The sequence below is a fragment of the Netta rufina genome (genome assembly GCF_964035555.1).
Source record: "Netta rufina genome assembly, chromosome: 2".
Classification (NCBI taxonomy): domain Eukaryota; kingdom Metazoa; phylum Chordata; class Aves; order Anseriformes; family Anatidae; genus Netta; species Netta rufina.
The window spans coordinates 127765397-127783932 of record NC_140124.1 but is presented as its reverse complement, the minus strand read 5'-3'; the positions used below and the strand labels follow the sequence as shown (position 1 = coordinate 127783932).

Here is an 18536-nt window from a genome sequence, read left to right as displayed (position 1 = left end):
GTTGAAAGCTTAGAATGCATTTAAATATCCAGACAAGCTGCTCTAGAAGAGTGAAATTCACCTATTATATTGAAAGTTAAAGGTGGAGCTGAGGGTATAAAAACTAAATGAACAAAATGTGATGAAAGAAATACTCCATTTTCAGTCATGAGAGATGTAAAATAGAAAATTCACTAATCATGAAGAAACATTCCAATCTTCCTAAACTCTTTTAAGTGACTCCAAAAAAAGGAGTGATTTCTCTTTCTCTTAGAGGAATCAGAGGACTAAAAATATAGAAATGAAACTGCTATCAATGGGCAAAAAGCAAACAGAGAACAGAATTTAGTGACCTAATAACAAGGAAAGTAATTGCTGTTGAATCAAATTTCCCTCTTGATAAGATTTTCAAAACCACTAAGTACATGTTACCCAGTGATGTGTGCATTCTTGGAAAAAGCTGCTGTGAATCTTCAAGCAGCCCAGGTTTAAGTGATATCCAAAAAAACTATGGTAACGATGATGACATTAAAAGGTTCATAGAACCACTATTAATAGCTAGAGGCAAGATGAAGCACTAGTTTTCTGCAAGGCATCACAGACAAAAACACTAAGCTAAGAAGAAAAGCTAATAAGAAAAAAGAATGTGAATTTCAAGAACACCTTTAAAAAAAAAGGAGGTGAACTCTTCTATCTACAGTCATCTAGAAAACAATAAGGTACTTGAAGAACAAAGACAAACCAGAAATAAAATTGTGTATGTATTCTGTATATATTACAATTCCACCAATAACTCCATATTAGGAATTATGCTGAGCAAACAAAGCAATGCCATTGAGAACTCACTCAGTATTTGATGCCGACAAGATGATATAATTATGTTACCTACAGAAATGTATCCCATAGGTGAGAATATACTCGGATACATCATTCTAGAATCAGAGTTCCAGAGTTATCGTGATAACTCTGACATTGCAAAGCACTTGTTTCAGAACCAAATAACTGAATTTAAAGTTAATGGGTCCTTTCAGTCAGAAATGGAGAAATTAATCTTATTTTGATGAGTGTAATAAACTTTGCAAATAGAAGTTCAGTCTGAGCAACATATAAAGGAGATAAAATGAAGCATAGTATAAATATTTCCCTCGTGTGATTTAGCACTATTGTTCCATTTCAAACCTGTTGTAAAAAAAAAAAAACAAATATTTTATTTAGAAAATAATAGTATTTTGCAAAAGTTAGTTGTTTTTACTCCTTTTTGGAAACTTATAAAGAGCAATGTTGAATTCAAGCGAAATCCCTCATAACATAAGTGAAACTAAAAAGTCTCAGTTCTCTGTCTAGCATGAGTAAAGAGAAGCACAAAAGAGAATTTTAATTTTGATGCTTATTACTGTAATTTCAGAAGTTCCCTGTCTTAGCAAACAGCAGATATTTTCTTTAAAAGTGAGTATTGTACTAATTCTGAAATTTGTCCTTTAAACAAGCATGTAGGACAGAATAGATGTGTTTTACAACAGGAAATACCAACCCTGTAAACATCAATGAGAACAGGTAAATATTTGAAGATAAGAGGTCCTAGTGAGATTTCTTCTAAAGTGCATTTTCAGAATTGGGGCCAAAAGAGAAGAAATGGCACAGCTGCAGAAGAATTCACAAGAAGTATAATTGAAGTATAGGATAGTCATCATGGAGTTAGCTTCAGAAAATCCTTCATGTAAAGAATGATGCAGAACAACTGTCCTGCTGACTGAGAATATATACACTGCTAGAAGAACCGTATCCAAAGAAAAGCTTGCTTGGGAGCCTGCTTCCAAAAAAATCATTCTTAAACACTTAGCATCAAATATGAATCTGAATTATCAACCAAAGCAGTGTATATAAGAAAATAGAAATGGGCTAATTAGGTGCAGGAAATACTGGTGTTGAGCACATACTGGAGAAAATCTGAGTAAATTACTTTTTTTATTTTTCTTTTAATATATATAATGAATGATTAAAATAATCTATTATTCCCATTCACTATAACTGCTCCATTTCGTATCATTAGGGAATGGAGATTTATGAATGTAAGTATTTGCCAAGGAACAAAAGGGGGATGCGGGGGCTATTTAGCATTTGGCAGAAGGGAAAAAAACAAGACTCTACCAGCTGTTTTACACAGTGGGCTTTTGCCCACGATGGGCTAATTAACCTTAAGATGCAAGATGAAAGGGGCTAAAAATCCATCTCAATTGTCAGAGCACTGTGTATGCTATGTTCCTAATGATTTAAGTTTATCTTAGAGAAGAGCTAATTTGTGGAAATTATAAAATATAAATAGTAAGTTACTGTGGAACAGTTGGCCTGTTTACCTGTAATTCTGTTTTTATACTATTAACAGCAAAACTTAGATTCTGAGGCTGAATTGATGCTAGTAAGTTGAACAGTACCAGAGAACATTTCCTAAAAACTGAACTTGGTTATTTTTAAAGGTGAACAGTGAGAAAGGACATTGGCACAGTTCTGGCTGACACGAACTAACATCCTGCAAAACAATGCCTGGGAACAACTAAGAGGCTACCATGGGTTTTCAGCCATTCCCAGGTGTCACTTTGAATGTGGACTTCCTGTTTTTGAGACGAGAACTATGTAATGATATGTTCCCAAGCAAATTATTTTACTGGTATAGCCCAAGTCTGAGTTTTCTGGAGCCTATTTTACCTGAAGGTCAAACTAACCAAATCTATTTAGCAAAATTATATGGAGAAACCATACCTATAATTTTAATGAACAATGACCAGCCATTTTTGGACCTGGACACTGTATGCCATTAAGAAGGAAATACAACAACTTTATATTTCCTTTATATGCACTCTCTGTGCCAATAAGTGTTTGACAAAAGCCAGAGGGCAGTCAGCCAGAGACTCCATTGTGGAAGGAAAGTCATTCTGATCCAATGAAGAAAAAAGCAAGATGCTTTGACCACCACTTAGGGAAACAATAACATCATCATCATCAATCAAACCAGAGCTGCAGAGCAGAGAAGACATTGCTTAAGTCTTAGTTTGCCTAACAATACTAGTGATTAATCCCATACCTTATCTTCCAAAAATAAATAAATAAATAAATAAATAAATAAAAATTTAGAGACCAACAGCAAATGGAATTACTGCATAAAGTGAAGTGAAGTATCTCAACCAACTCCCTGCCTCTGGTGTGCATGTATTTGATACGTGTAAAATTAGAGGATAAATGGGAGACTTTCAGTCTGCAAGGATGTACTGAGAGTGAACTCTGACTGCAAAATTGGAGACTATTAGACACACACAAAGCTTCATTTCTGGGGACTAAACAAAACATTCTGCAGAAAATTCAAGAAGAAGTGTTTTCCAATTTGAGCAAAAAACAGATTCAACCTCAGCAAAACAGTTATGTGTTCACTTTAAAAGCACAAGTCCGAGTGTAATGTTTCATGTCTGCAATAATTTTACCAATTAGGTTTAAGAGATATTCGGATACCCCTGGAATATGGATAACAATGAAACTGCCATTAGTAATTGCCTTCAACAGAAAACTTATCCTATCAGTCAATTATTCAGAAATATTGTAGAGGGTCTTAGCCAACATTTTTTTTTTTTGTTTTGTTAGTATTTATTGTCAGTTAAAAAACAGATTGAACTGACTTAAGGTGTGGACCAAATGCCTGATGATCCAGCAGTATGGGAATAACTATTCTGCACTTCATCAGACATTATTTTAAATGTTTGCATACAAAAAATTTTACAGACAAAATTCTAATCCATGTTTTGCCTACATCAACAACATTCAGAAAAAAAAAAATACCCTGTAACTTTGCTATTATTACACTAGTGATGTTACAGAAGCCTAATATAGACCAAAAACATTTCTGTTGATTAGATTTCAATTAAAATGATATTTTTCTGTTTAGGGAAAAAAGAGATATCGTCCAGGCTGCAGCAACAATTCAGAATTGCAGTGAGTACACCTTATTGCAATATTTTTTATCTACTCACACAAGCCTCATAAGTATCATAGAATTGCAGGATCACAGAATGGTTAAAGTGAAAGGGACCTCTGGAAGTCATCTGCTCCAAACTCCCTGCTCAAGCAGGGAAACATTTAGCAGGTTGCCCAAGACCATGTCCAGGTGGCTTTTGAAGCTCTCCAAGGAAGGAGACTCCACAACCTCTATGGGCAATCTGTTCCAGTGTTCTGTCATACAGTGATATGAATGCATAATATGCTGTTTTAGAAGGGGATGGTGACTAGGCAAGTTGATCAAATTAATAAAACAAGAAAATCATCCCCTTATAGACTTACTGTTTGAACTTTGTGGAAATCCAGGTAACGAGGATGGACCATTCATTCCAGGCAGAAGAACAGGAGGAAGGCCAGGGAGTCCTGGATATGCTGCTGGCAAACTGATACCATGAAGAGAACTGCTGTCCATCATGCCTGGTTGCTGTACTGTTAATCCTAGCACATCGGTAGCCTTCTTTATGCGATCCAATTCTTGCTGTGCCATCAGCTGTCTAACTGTTGTAGGAGCTAAATAATCTTTCTCCCGATCTAGCTGACTTCCCACAGTTTCTCTCACTTTTGTAATATGTTGTTTGGAAAATATGTGATCTCTTATGGACAAACGTGCAGAATATTTCACACCACATAGAGAGCATTCGGGCTTTGTTCCATCAGGCCCAGTCTGATTTATCATGAATGGCTTCCCTATGTTAATTTTGAATTTCTTTTCTTTAGCCCGTGCATTCTGAAACCAGACTTGGACCACACGTTTGGGCAGACCAATCTCATTCCCTAGCATTTCACATTCTTGCATTGTAGGAGTCCGGTAGTCACTAAAGCAAGCCTTGAGAACTTTAAGCTGGAGGTTACTCATTTGTGTTCGGAAACGTTTGTGGCCTGGCCGATCACTGTTTTTGGATTTAAAGGGATTGCTAGCTCCAAATGGGTTAGGTGAACTTGGATCAGCTATGCTTGAAGTTTCACTGCGGTCAGCATTATCATCGGGGTCATCAGTAATGTAATAACTTTGGTCATGATCACCATCCTTGTCACTGAAATGTATTGAGGGGCTTGTTAGGGAAAAGAGAAATTTATCATCAGTATTCTCATTTGTAGGTGTAGTTGCAGCTTTTGTTAGAGTATCATTTGCAAGTGTTTTTGGTTCTTTGGGAGGTGATGCAGGCTTTGCATCCCCTGAACTGCCAGTCGTACTTTCCATTTCATTGTTCCCCTCATCTCCTGTCGTGGCATCACTAATTGCTGTATTAATTGACGAAGTCTCATCAAAGTCAGTCTTGTTTTGATCATATCCAGAGTCAGTAGGAGGGGCATTCAAATTTTCTATATCCTCACTTGACTCTGCTTTAAAAGAAGAAGGACTTAAGAGATTCTTCGGTGACATTTCTGCAGTTTTGCTAACAGGGGTTGATACAGTGGAGGCTAATTCATTTTCACTTGATAATTCAGTTTTTGCTAATGACAATGATGGGTAATCAAAAAATATGTACTTTTGGGGACTTTCTCCTCCGTCTTCAGTTGATATCAAAGGACTTGGAGGCAAACTATAACCTGCCTGTTTCCCTTCATTCCAATGTCGAGAGCGAATATGACTTTCTAAAGCCGATTTTGCTTTAAACAGAGCTCGACAAAAAGGACATCTTTTATGGGACTGGGCTGGACCAACTGCACGGAATTGTCCCTTTCGTTCTCGGGCTCTTGTATTCTGAAACCAGACTTGTACAACTCTCTTTTTAAGTCCCACTTCACGTGCAATGTGATCTAACATCTTTCTCGTGGGGTTGGAATCTAATAGGTACTTTTCATAAAGTATTTCTAGCTGCTCTGGAGTAATTGTAGTTCTTAAACGTTTATCACGATGTTGATCTTCTCCACTGTTTCCTCCCTCTTTTTCACTACCGTTATTGTCTTCCTTATCATCCAATTTTCGTTTCATGGAACCAGAAACTGTAGCAGGGTGTGTCGTGTGTGATGAACCAGTCTGTGGTGGCATCTGAGCAAGAGAACTATTAAGTAACTGTCCAGTCATCAAAGGATTATTGGGGTCAAATATCATATAGGGCATATCCATTGGTCTTTCTAAAAATTGTGAGTGAAGAAATTGGTTTTGGGCTGCTAGGAAATGCATGTGCTGGTGCTCTTGCCAAAGTTCTAGAGTTGGAAAGGCAACTGTACACTGATCACATTGGTACTGTAATAACTGAGGAGGTAGACTGTTCTGTAGAGGAGTCATTGAAATTGGTAAAGGACTGGATGGAACAGGTGCAGTTTGTGATGCAGAAGGAGGTCTCCCTACTATTTGTGGTGGTTTTTGTTGCTGTGGTTGAGAGGCTGAGGGCTGAGGATCAGAAGGGGTTACTGGAGCAGACTGTACTGGTTTGGTGCTTTGGGAAGTTGTATCAGTTTGCTTAGAGATGGTTTCATTTTGTTTTGTTTTTTCTATGGACTCCGGTTTAGGAGAAGCCTTCTCAGGTTCTGGTTTGGGTGATGGAATCAAAGGAGTACTAGAACCAGAGCCAGAGCTTGCTGCTGTGACTGCCACACTTTTTGATGACTCGCTTTGGCCTGAAACTGTGCAGTTCTTATACACTGTTTGATCAGAGGCATCCATGGAATCTTCAGTTTGGCTTTCATCTTGAGCATCATCATCTTCATCTTTATAACACTGCTTTTTCTGGTGTGTAATCAAATCAAAGATCCTGGGAAAAACTACACTGCACTTTTTGCACTGATATTGCATGTTACTAGTTCGAATGTAGCGCTCATTTGTCAATTCCCTTTTCTCATTGTCTTTAGTGTCAGCTTGATTTTCGTAACTTTTGCGAGCTTTTTGTCGTGCATTTTGGAACCATACAACAATAACTCGAGTAGGTAGGTTAAGAACAGTTGAAAGTTGTTCAATTTCATCATCCTTTGGATAAGCATTTGTATCAAAGAAGTCTTGGAGGACACGAAGCTGGTAGTCAGTAAATCGTGTCCTAGATGATCTCTTGCTGAAAGATGCATCAGACTTGTAAGGTTCTACAGTTGAAGGCTGGGGATCTATTCTGATATCTTCCAACACTGTTATGGGAGGGTTGCTGAAGTTATATGGAGAATCTTTATTTCTCTGTCGTTCTTTAAACAGTGTATTACGAAACCAGTGCTTGATAACTTTCTGTGAAAGACCAGACTTCTCAGCCATTTCTTGGATTTGTTCTTCACTTGGAGAATTGTTTATATCAAAATAAGCCCGCAATATTTTTAGCTGGTCATCTGTAATTCTTGTACGTGGGCGCTTGAACTGAGAGTGGCGCAGGAAATTGGGATCTAAGCCCAGCTGCTGCTGACAAAGCTGGGTAAGATCTGCAGACAAAGTATCCATTGGTGGCAACTGGAGGGCAAGCTGAGGAGGCAGTGCAGGATGCTGCACTGGCTGCATCATAATTGGAGGGAAGAGTGGGAGATCAAGTGAAACAGGAAGCTGGACTTGAGGTGGGGCTGATGGTGGTGGTGGTGGTGGAGGAGGTGGTGGTGGTGGAGGAGGTGGCGGTGGTGGGGTGGGTGGTGGAGCTTGTAAAGGAGTGGGAGTTGTGTTTTGAATTTTTCCAGCCCCGGCTGAAGAAGGCTGAGAAGGAGTTGGAGGAGGAGGAGGTGGCGGTGGTGGAGGAGGTGGTGGTGGTGGCGGTGTTTCTGGAGAAGATGGAGAAATTGGATAAAGCTTGTCATATGCCTCCCTGTACTGCCTGGCAAACTTTTCTAATGCTCCATATGGAAAAAATTGTCCATGCACATGTTCTTGGTGACTCTTCAAAATAAGAATATTGGAAAAGAGCTTACTGCAGGTTCCACATTCCAGTTTGTCTGTATTTTCACCTTCACCAGTCTTGCTTTTTTTCTGCACCTTTTGTCTGTTCTCATTGTATTGGATAACTAACTCAAACCCAAAGTTCTCCAACAAAGCCTTAGCTGCATTCCCCCTTGCTCCAGAAGCTATTCTGGGTGGTGGGATGGCTGGTTCTGAGGATTTTGGCTTCTTCATGTCTTTGTTTTCTTTTAGTCCTTCATTCTCATTAGTAAAATCTTGCTTTGGCTTCTCCTGTTTCTCAGAAATCTCTTCGGATTCCTTATATGATGGTATATCCTTTATCAACTGGCAGTCAGTATTTACTAAGCTGTTTTGCTCTGCTTTCATCATCTTGTTGCTTTGCTGCTGCTGTTTTTGAGACTGAAGTTGGGGTTGAGTAGATTGGTACTGTTGTGCTTGTTGCTGCAGTATCTGAAGCTGTGTCTGGCCAACATGGTGCTGACTTTGAATCTGCTGCTTTAAATCTTCTAGCAGTGATCCAGTCATACCAGCCATTCCAGGCATACCGAATGTGGCAGAACCAGGCAAACCCAGATCTGGGCTTAAGCTAAATTCTGTCCCAGGTATATAGAATGGGAAAAGGAACTGAGGCTGTTGAAATTGTAAGAGTGTTTCTGGTGTCATCGGAAAGTGAGGCAAAAAAGCTGGGTTTAGAAATTGGGGTTGAAAGAATGCAGCTTGCTGTTGCAGTTCATGCTGTAGTTGCATTTGAAGTTGTGCTGGTGACTGGGGTGGGTGATGTGTAGGCTGAGCAGAAATTAATTCAGAAGGCTGCTTTTTATTTAGTTCTTTGGCATCTAAATGTGTTTCTTTGCTGTTAACTGCTGGTAAGCTCATAGAATCTAGCATTCCTTGGCTGGGGCTATTAACATTCCCTGCTACACTATTTCCGCTACTTATATTACCACTTGGTTCTAATTTTGCAGCCCTTGCCTTTGTCTGATGAAGCACAGATCTCATATGGATTTCCAATGTAGAACTTTGGCTATATGCAACATTACAAATGCTGCACTTGTAGGGTTTGTTGTCAGTGCTGCTGTTTGTTTCTTGAGGGACAGGACTTGATGCTTCCTGCAAAACCTTTTTGAGTTTATGTAGATGGGAGACTGAGTTATAGTGGACCAAGAGAATGTTCTTTTGGGTGAAAGACTCTTTACACACTGTACACTTATATGGGCGAGACGGATCTAGAAATTTTTCCATAGTAAAATTTGGCCCTTTTCTAAAAGGTAAGGTCCGCTTTGGTTCTGAGCCCATATCATCTGGAATAGAGCTACTATCACTTCCTACAGGACTTGCTTTTCCTTCCTGATCCATCTCATAATCTCTTTCTATTTCCTGTTCAAGTGCATGATCATCTTGTCCCATATTTTCACTTTCTGCCCAGAGTTCACCATTGACAGGTAAAGATGAGCATAGCTGCTGAAGTTCAGCTTCATTGAGTTCAGGGTGGCCTGCTTCCAAGTGTTTTTTTAAAGCCTGGAATGTACGGAAGTTACGTTGGCATAGGCTACACATGGTAGCTGCTCTAATAGCATGATATTGGGAATGTATCTGAAGCTTCTGCATAGTCTTAAAAGCCAAGCTACAATGGTTACAACGGTACTTATAGACATGGCGGTCAGAAACAGAGAGCTGTTGCTTCTTCTGCTGTTCATTTAGTTGATCTGGCATTGAGTCAGTGGTCTTTATATCTTTACTGCTACTCTTATTCCAATCTGCTGTTTCAGTAGATTCCTTAGGTGGCTTCTGTTCCTCGTTCTTAATTTCCATTCCAGCTTTTGATTCTTCCATCCCAGGAGAACTTTTTTCATCCACAGGACTTTCACCTAGTTAAAGAAAGTGAAGTGTCTTTTATGCAGGTATAAGAGAATAGCACATAATATTAGTGTCTTGTTTTCCACTGGAAATCAAGAGAGGCTATGTATGCTGTGTATTAATAGAAATAATAAAATGCAAACATGATGATCAGAGTGACAATAGCAGCACAGCCCAGCACAGCACTTCTCTTTTTCATAAGGTAGGAGTTTATTGGTATAATGTGAGCATTAAACGGTAAGATTGAGGGAGGGAGTAGAAGTGGGGACAATAGTTAGGACAGGTGATTAAAAAGATAGACTAGGAGGAAAGTGGTCTGAGGACAGAGGGAGGAGCATACTGTGAGACACAGTAAAGTAGCTTCCCAGCACAGAGTATGATAAGAGTACAGAGCACAAGAAACCTATTACTGCAAATGGAGTCAGGGTTATTTGCCTAACATTCCCCAAAGAAGCTGGTGAAAGTACCACTGTGTTTTAGGACTGGGCCTTATTTGTTGGATAAACAAGGAGGGTCTTACCTTCAAAGAGGTTAGGCACTACTGAGTGATTAATTTTACCTCTACCACAAGGAACCATTCTCGTATACACGTACATCCTAGTAGCTTTGTATGGGTGCAGATAGCCAAATTCAGGCCCCTTGATAATTTTTTTTTTTTTTTTCTGTTTTAATCTCTGTGGCTATATGCAAGCCAAAAAGGATTCACTTTACTCAGAAGGAAAAAAGTGGTTTATTCCTAAATTGTCCATACCTAGTTTTAAGTGTCTGGGCTATTTCTTGCATACCTGAATATTTCCCAGATCCCTCTGCTGTAATAGTTGCAGGTGTATCACGTTCAGATTTCTCTGAAGCAGCTGCTGGCAATAGCATACTATTAGGCATCATGACATCTGGTACAGGAACCTTTGAAAGCCAAGAACACAGAATTATTAAAGGAAAAGTCACACTATTTAGTATTATACAGCAGTATTAGATTATTGCAGCAGTATTATAAGAAAAGAAGAAAGAAAACTAAATTGGTTTTGTTGATCTCCAATTACACACTGCTCATTAAAGAGCCCTTTCAATTCTTTCTTCCTTTTTTTTTTTTTTTTTTTTTTCTTTCCATTTTAGTCACAATGTGGTGGTTGGCCTACCATCACATTATAAATGAAGGAGTTGTCTATGGATACAGAAATGAATCCTTAAAGAGCTGGATCTGAGATTTCCAAGTACAGCAAGACAACTAGAACTAAGACACTAGGCTGTCTTGGGAGATCTGTTTTCTAACTGAATCTACAACTTAATAACAACATTCTACACCTGACCGTGTATTTACTGACATTGATTTATGTAATGTTGAGACATTATTTTTCACAGATTTTTTTTTTTTTTATATGGCCTGTGCAATTGCTCAGTCAAGAACGTGACTTCTTAGGTGAGTTCAGGTGAGATTCTTTCTTCAAACAGAGTTTGCTGGTTAAAGCATTCATCCCAGATATGGGATGAATCAAGTCTGTGCCCAAACCAGGTTAGGTACTTAAAAACAGGTATTCCTTATTCCAAAGGAATTGCCCTACCTGCTTCACACTTTTTTTTTTTTTTTTCTTTTCCCCATGAAAAATCTAAATGGCCTTTTATGTAGAGGCAGAAAGAAGAAAAAAAAAAATAAAGACATATTTTATAATGAAACTTGTATTCTCCAACTAGAACCACTATTCATATTTTACAATGATTTTCATATTATATAATGAAAGTACAGCTCAGTTATACACAGGAACATTTCTACATTTTGGAACTACACTTTACAGGGAAGCCAGGGAAGTTCTCTTTTTTTTTTTTTTTTTTTTTTTCCAAACTAGAATCATGATACCTCTGAGACCTGGATAATATTAGACCCACTTTATGGGTGTGCTCTTAGAGACACTAACAAGCTTTGCTTTTCCAAGGAGGAAACTGCAGGTTTTCATCATCTTTGAAATCCACCTCCAGTCATTTTCCCAAGGGACATCAGTCACTGGACGAACTGGCAACAGAATCTAAGAAACCTGACCTGCTCCCCATATCACGTTACCCAAATACTATGTCACTACAAATACATTGCCACGAGGCCTGAATATATTTCTGTAGAATGTACATCAGTATTTGGAACACTTACTGTCATGAGCAGCTTTTCCACACAGTCAGGGGACACACTGTGCAGATGGGTCAAATGAAGCTGGAGATGCATTTTGTTGCTGAGGACATCCTGGCAGAGGGGGCAGCAGATAACAGGTTGCATTGAATGCTGTGACAGGACATGCATCTGGATACGATTTGGGTCCCTACTATTGTAGTTACAATAAGGACATTGATAGAACTGAAAAACATCAAATTAAGATGCAGGCTATTAGTCAGCGTGCTTTTAATAACTTGATGATAGTGCTATTTTAATAGCACATCATCTCTGTTTTATTTTTGAGTTATCTGGAAAAGTTCTAGAATACAATTAAATTCTTACACTTTCCTTTACCTGCTCATGACAAAATTTACTGTCCTCTGGAGGCTTTGATTTTTTAGCTGCACCATCCTCTTCTTTTGCCAGAAGAAGCTGTTGTGCCCCTACCACAGTGTTCACTTTTGGTTCCTTCTCTGGTGTGACTATTCCTGTTCCAAAAACATAATTTTTAAGAACACATTTTAAATTTTAAAATATCCTATTTTACAAAGAGACTGTGATTCCAAAGGTCTGTGTTGTCTCTGAGGGTATTTTTTAAAAGTTCTAAGAAAAAAAAAAAAAGAAAAAAAAAAAAAAAAAAAAACAACCCTAGTAAGTATATAAGTATAAAGATGAAAATACACTTTTATCCTTGATGGAGACTCCATAAACACATTCTAAAATGGACTCTACTGTTTAGATAACCTAGTTTGCCTTTAAAAATTAATCAATAATATGCTTTATTTAGCAGCTCAGTGTGAATTTGTGTATTACATTAAAACAAATCAGCTTTTGCTTAAAAATCCTGTTTTCCAAAATAATTAATTTGCTGATGTTTAATTACCCTCTCTCTTTTCTAAACTGTCTGAGCAATATGATTATTGTGCTGTTTTGATAACTCCTGCCTAGTTACAATTCTGAAGCTAAATATAGTGAGGCTTTAAAAGAAATACTGTGGAGAATAGGATTTCAGAGATAAATTATTATTAATTATATACAAAGATCAGTCATTTGGGATTGCCTTAGATGTTTACACTGTGAATTTTTATAGTCTGGCATTTGTGATCAAAACCAGAATATAATTGTTTTCTATAGATAGTTCTACTATTAAGTATTAAATACTATATTTAATGTTATGCCTGAACTAGCTGTGTAACGTGGCCCAGTCGTGCACACATCAAAGAAAGCAGTGCAATTCTAATTTCCCAGTCCATCAGAAAATTCTTTCCAGCGTCAATTTGCCAGATAATCTCTTCTGCTAGGCTGGATATTACAAGAGCATTGGGTAGGCATGTCACATACATCTCACGACAAACACAAAACCTCATTTACCAACCATTCCAATCTCATCATAGTGCGGCATCATCTGACCTTTTTTCTGCTGTTTATTATGAGTATTTCTAATTTTAACTTTCAATTTTCACCATCTTCCAGTCAATTTGCAACTAAATTATTTCCAGGGTGAGGACACTATCACTGGACACTGGGTGCAAATACATCTTGAAATGCAATGAAGCTAAACCATTGATTGCTATCAGACCCAACATAAATATATAGTCCAGGGGTAATCTGATTGTATGCTGTGCATGAAGATTTATCTTGATTTTTTTCAATCCACATAAGGTTCATATAAATGAACAAATTGCACCTCATTGCACAATAACCTAGGATTAATTTAAAAATAAGGTCATGGATGTTTTGGAACAAAGTAAACATGAACAAAGAAAATGCTTCTATTTTTCTGTAGACAAAACTAAGAACTTTTTTATTGTTATCAATATCATATACAATTCGTGCAATGCTTGATATTAAAAGAGCAACATTAAAGAGAAGTAAGATAAGAGAAAAACTTTCAGGGTAAATATCAAATCCTCATGGTAAAATAATAAACAATTGAAAACTGAATCATACAGAGACATATTCTGAAGGGCATTTAAAACAAACAAACAAACAAACAAACATATTTTATGACTTATACATTAATGTTGATTTCCCCACACATTGTTATTCATTCCTAAGATGGTAATTATTTCTTTTGGTGTAATTTAGGCCAGCAATTCTAAAGTGTTCTTGCTCAAATTGAAGTTTATTCTTGCCATATTTTCCTACTTTTAATGACCAATTTGTCAACATAGGTTTAATATCTGTACAAGCAAGCTGCTTTCTGGAGCCCCACCGAATTTTTACTCTCTCAGGAATGGCTCTTGGAGGCCTCATTTAGATGGCTCAGTAAGGGTTGTGCCTACAACCTGAAGGACTAGTAAAGCTTTAAAGGCAAAATCTATGTGATACAACAACAAAAGACACCATTTTATTACTCAGTTTGGTTTATTGTAATACAGTACTCACTGGCTTAGCTGTATTTACTTGGCAAGACACCATTATTATTTAAATGTCTTAACTGTGAGAGTTATACAAAGTAAAAAAGTGACATACTATATTAACAGAGAAAGGTTGCTTCTCAGGTTTTAGAAGGATAGGTTCAAATTATTAACCTCTCTTCATTTCCAACTGTCAAAAATGTCTAACAGTTGACTGCTGTTTCTTACCTTTATCATATGTCACTTTTAAAATGTTCCTTTATAAAGACAAATGGGCCAGGATCTCAACTGGTATATAATTCATTATACAGGATGCTGAATTTAAAAACTAAAAGAAAACAATTCTCTTCTCACATTAGATTGTTTTCAACATTTTGTTACGGAAATTAGGATCCCAATTCTGCTCTGAAATCCGTTTTAGAAAATGCATTTAACTGTGTTTTTGGCATTGGCATATAACTGCTAATGAAATTTAGCTTGGAGTGCACTCTGCATGTGCCCGGGCACACACAAGGTTAATATTACACATCATCTTCCACCACAGGATAGGACAACTTAATTACTTCAAAGGACCAATAATAATCATAAAACACATAGTTCTTGTTTCAATAAAAACAAATATTTTTTTGGTTAAATTTTCTTTTGTGGTTAATATAATAAAACCATGGAATCATAAAACACTGTGCTGGGGTCAATAAATGCATAACAAAGGACAGGTTTTTACTATGCTTACTATGATATTTATATAAATTGTTGAAATTTACAGATCCTTTGTTGTTTTTGTTGTTGATGTTGTGCTGGATTCATTCAGTGCCAAATACTGTTACTTCTTAAAGGACTGAAGTTACATCTGGCCTATAGCAAAGCATATGTGACTGACAGTTTGCACAAAAAGAGGGCTGATTCTTCGCCCTGGGGCTAAGCCAATCACCCCTGTGCATGGTGAGGACGGAACTCCCCAACCCAGAGCAGCAGCACTTTACACCTGGTCCTCGCCTGCCACAGGTGTAGCTGCCAAAAGTAAGTGAGGTTTGACTCCTCATGAAAGCAAATCATCCAGTTACTACAACTTAGTGCCTTTTCTTGCTGTGTTAACTTTCTTCTTTGTGTTGGATTCAGTGTTTTAAGGAGTTGAACAAAAAACAGGCTGAACTAAGTCAGCTTTACAGATAGGGTATTGAAGGAGGAAGGGGAGAGGAGAGAAAATATTATGGTCCTGAGCATGAAGTGTGGCACTGTTTTTATAGCTGAGTGTTCCCCTGGCATGCTGGCAGCTTAAAAAGCAGCTGTAGGAAGAGACTAAATCCTGTTATTGGTATTTAATATGCACTTTCTATTCTTGAGACACTGCTTTTTTTCCTAATTGTGAAACACAACTGTAATTCATTTTGCAATATATAATACACATCATTATTTTAGATGAATAATGTACTTTTAATACATTTATCTGAAAAACTAAGTTTAATTATAATTAAGTGCCACAAAATATACTACTCAATGATTAACTGTCAGTTACGGAATTATTTAACTTGTGTAAAATTGCTAATACAAAAATGACATAATTCACTGCAATTCAGATGCCTTCACTTTCTTAGCATCTTTGAAACCCCAAAATAAAAATATAAATGTTTGTGTGACTAACAAGGGGGAGAATGCGAAGGAAATAAAATCGTGGACAACCTACAATCAAAATACTATTTAGTTATTTATGAATCTATATGTTTGATAAAGATTGCAATAATTTAAGACTTCTGACACATTAGATGATGTTATTCAGCCTCAAAATAATTCTAAAATTATAATTACTGGTAGAGTATTCCTTCTAATTAGAGTAGAATGAAAGGATAATTTTCATTGCAATAATGAAGGTTAATTTCCATCCTTCCCCATGTTTACTACCTTATTAAAAAGTGCTCCCCTTAGCCATGGCAGAGACATATTACATTTTCAATGCAAATGTATTAATCTGGATAAATTCCATATTAATTCTGGCATTGCATAGAGCTGTAATTTGGATTATAATTAATCTAAAGTGGCACTAGATTTAAATGACAATATAAATGAGGCATTAGTAGGCTTTTCTATTCTGAATGAATATTCAACAAATATAACTCGCATATTGCCAAGTCTCATTTTGAAAGCTCTACTCCTTGAGATAAGGTAAGCAATACAGCACAACAGCTTACACAAACATAGTGTTACTAAATACATGTTAATCCTTTCTCGTCTAATAGATTCTATGCTAAAGAGGGGTCACACCACTTTCCTGTCTAACTTGTTAGTATTGTGATTAATTTATTGTTTTTCCTGAGATTTCTTTGGCAAGACTTGCAACACTCAATTCACGAGAAAGCCCAAATTAACATTCAATTACACATAAGCAGTTATGCAGTCATTAGAAATACTTGTCAGCTGAGTGAAAATTAGGATGATGATTTGAATGATACATATGGAGAATTAATTTAGATTATGAAAATAAAATTTCTAACAGATTTAGGAATTTACAGTACAAACTGCTTTCTCTAAAGCACAAAGGCAATCATGTATTTTAGCCCTTGTTTATATATGAATCTTACTGCAAGTTATTTGTGTAATTGCTGGCACGGGAATGCAAAACAATTATGCTGTTTTTTTTGTAGTGCACCCAGTAGGCATTTGGATATAGGTTTGTCCTAATTAAACTTGGCCCTTATGAGCAACTAATCCTGATGGAATTTTGAGAATTCCCCTTCAGGATTTTTTGCTAGGTTCCATCCTTTTTTTTCCTGTGTTTTCTTTTTCTCCCTTTTTCTTTTTCTTTTTTTTTTTTTTTTTTTTCTCTCCCTGTTCCTTTTCCTTTTCTCTTTCTTCTTATTCCTTTTTTCCTTTTCCTTTTCCTTTTCCTTTTCTCTTTTTTTTTTTTCTTTCTTTTTTTTTTTCTTTCTTTTTTTTTTTTTTTTTCTGGAGTCTTAGTACCATAGTGTCTCTTATACAGCTATAAATGGACTGTCTGAGAAAAAGAGAGAGCTGACAAACTCCCTGAAGTGCTTTGCAGTATCCCCTAAGTAGAGCGTATGGTGGGAAATGCAGGCTCCAGGTGGCCTTCACCCCTCTCTTGATGAGTGTCCAGGACAGCCCCTGACAAGACTGTGCAGAAGGACGTATGCTTGCTTTGCAGCATGGCTTTACTGCATCACAGACAGCTATTTCCAAGTCAAAAAGCCAGCCAAGGGAGTATATATATTTTAAACCACAACATAGTTTCTTGCTCAACATCATCCTTGTCATCATCTGCCTTTCTTCAGTCTCTTGATCTCAAAAAATAAAGTGACTGAAAAGCAGCTGAGGTTCTAAACTGTGATGGATACTGACCTTAGCACATCAACAAGCAAACATAAAGGAAGCTTTAATCTTTAGGTCAGTTTACTGAATAAATTCAGCACAAAAAGGGCCATATATATATATATGTGTGTATATATATATAAAGCAAATGAAAAATGTTTGCTATGTAAATTACAGTACATTACAGTACTTAGTAAATTACATTTACTAAGCAAATTACAGTATGGGAGAATTTGGGTGTAAAGAAACTCATATGTAAAATTATATTTTCTCTACAACTATATGTCTTTATGGAGAATACAACCTCCTTTGTATGCTGCTGTCATTGGCATACAAGGATAAGATATATGACTACCTGAAACTAATAGGCTTCAACCTGTTTCAGCACTTCTTCTGCTTCAATGAATCTAACATAATGTAACTAGGTGTAGCGTGTGGCAAAAGTAGCCAATGTAATATTCATCGTGACCATAGATTTCCATCTCATACATAGAAAGCATGGATGAAGTCACATATTTGCCAAATCAAACACAGAAAAAGCCTTGGGTATCTACACCAGATGCTGGCCCTGGGTTTGTTTGTGCACAAGTAAATGTCATGACATAGGGGTTTTGTTTTCAAAGACAGTAGCTTTCATTACTGGGCTTTGTCTCTTCCAGGAGATCAAAATTACCCAACCCATAATCCGTTTTCAATGATATTTCCTCTTTCTTAGGCTGAATCATCTGTAAACTTTTTCAATGGATTTTGTATATTTTTTTCAAAATGCCTCAAATAAATGCCCAGGAAGAGGCCAGATTCTTGGGAGTAACTGATCAGAGAGCAAGAACAAAAAATAATAATAACAACCCCCCCCCCCCCCACCCCTGCACATTCTTTGGGTTAAAAGGGGGGGCAAAACCTGATTGAAGAAAAAATTCAAGTGGTACCTAATCCCATGCTTATGAAAAATTAATATGCCATCAGAGGAATCACAAGTACAGCTAAGATTAATGAAAGGCGCTTAAAAAATTACAAGCACACAAACTGATTT

General features: G+C 37.0%; 1 protein-coding gene across 1 annotated transcript in view; it reads right to left on the bottom strand.

Moving 5' to 3' along the window:
* Window positions 1–18536, bottom strand: part of ZFHX4 (zinc finger homeobox 4) — a gene marked incomplete at its 5' end in the record, with an annotated part of 127160 nt that overhangs the window by 6111 nt on the left and 102513 nt on the right. The window contains 4 exons of the mRNA XM_084282076.1: window positions 4303–9696; window positions 10471–10588; window positions 11823–12023; window positions 12165–12310. Of these exons, the coding sequence (XP_084138202.1) occupies window positions 4303–9696; window positions 10471–10588; window positions 11823–12023; window positions 12165–12310 (5859 nt within the window). The remainder of the gene's footprint in view (window positions 1–4302; window positions 9697–10470; window positions 10589–11822; window positions 12024–12164; window positions 12311–18536) is intronic.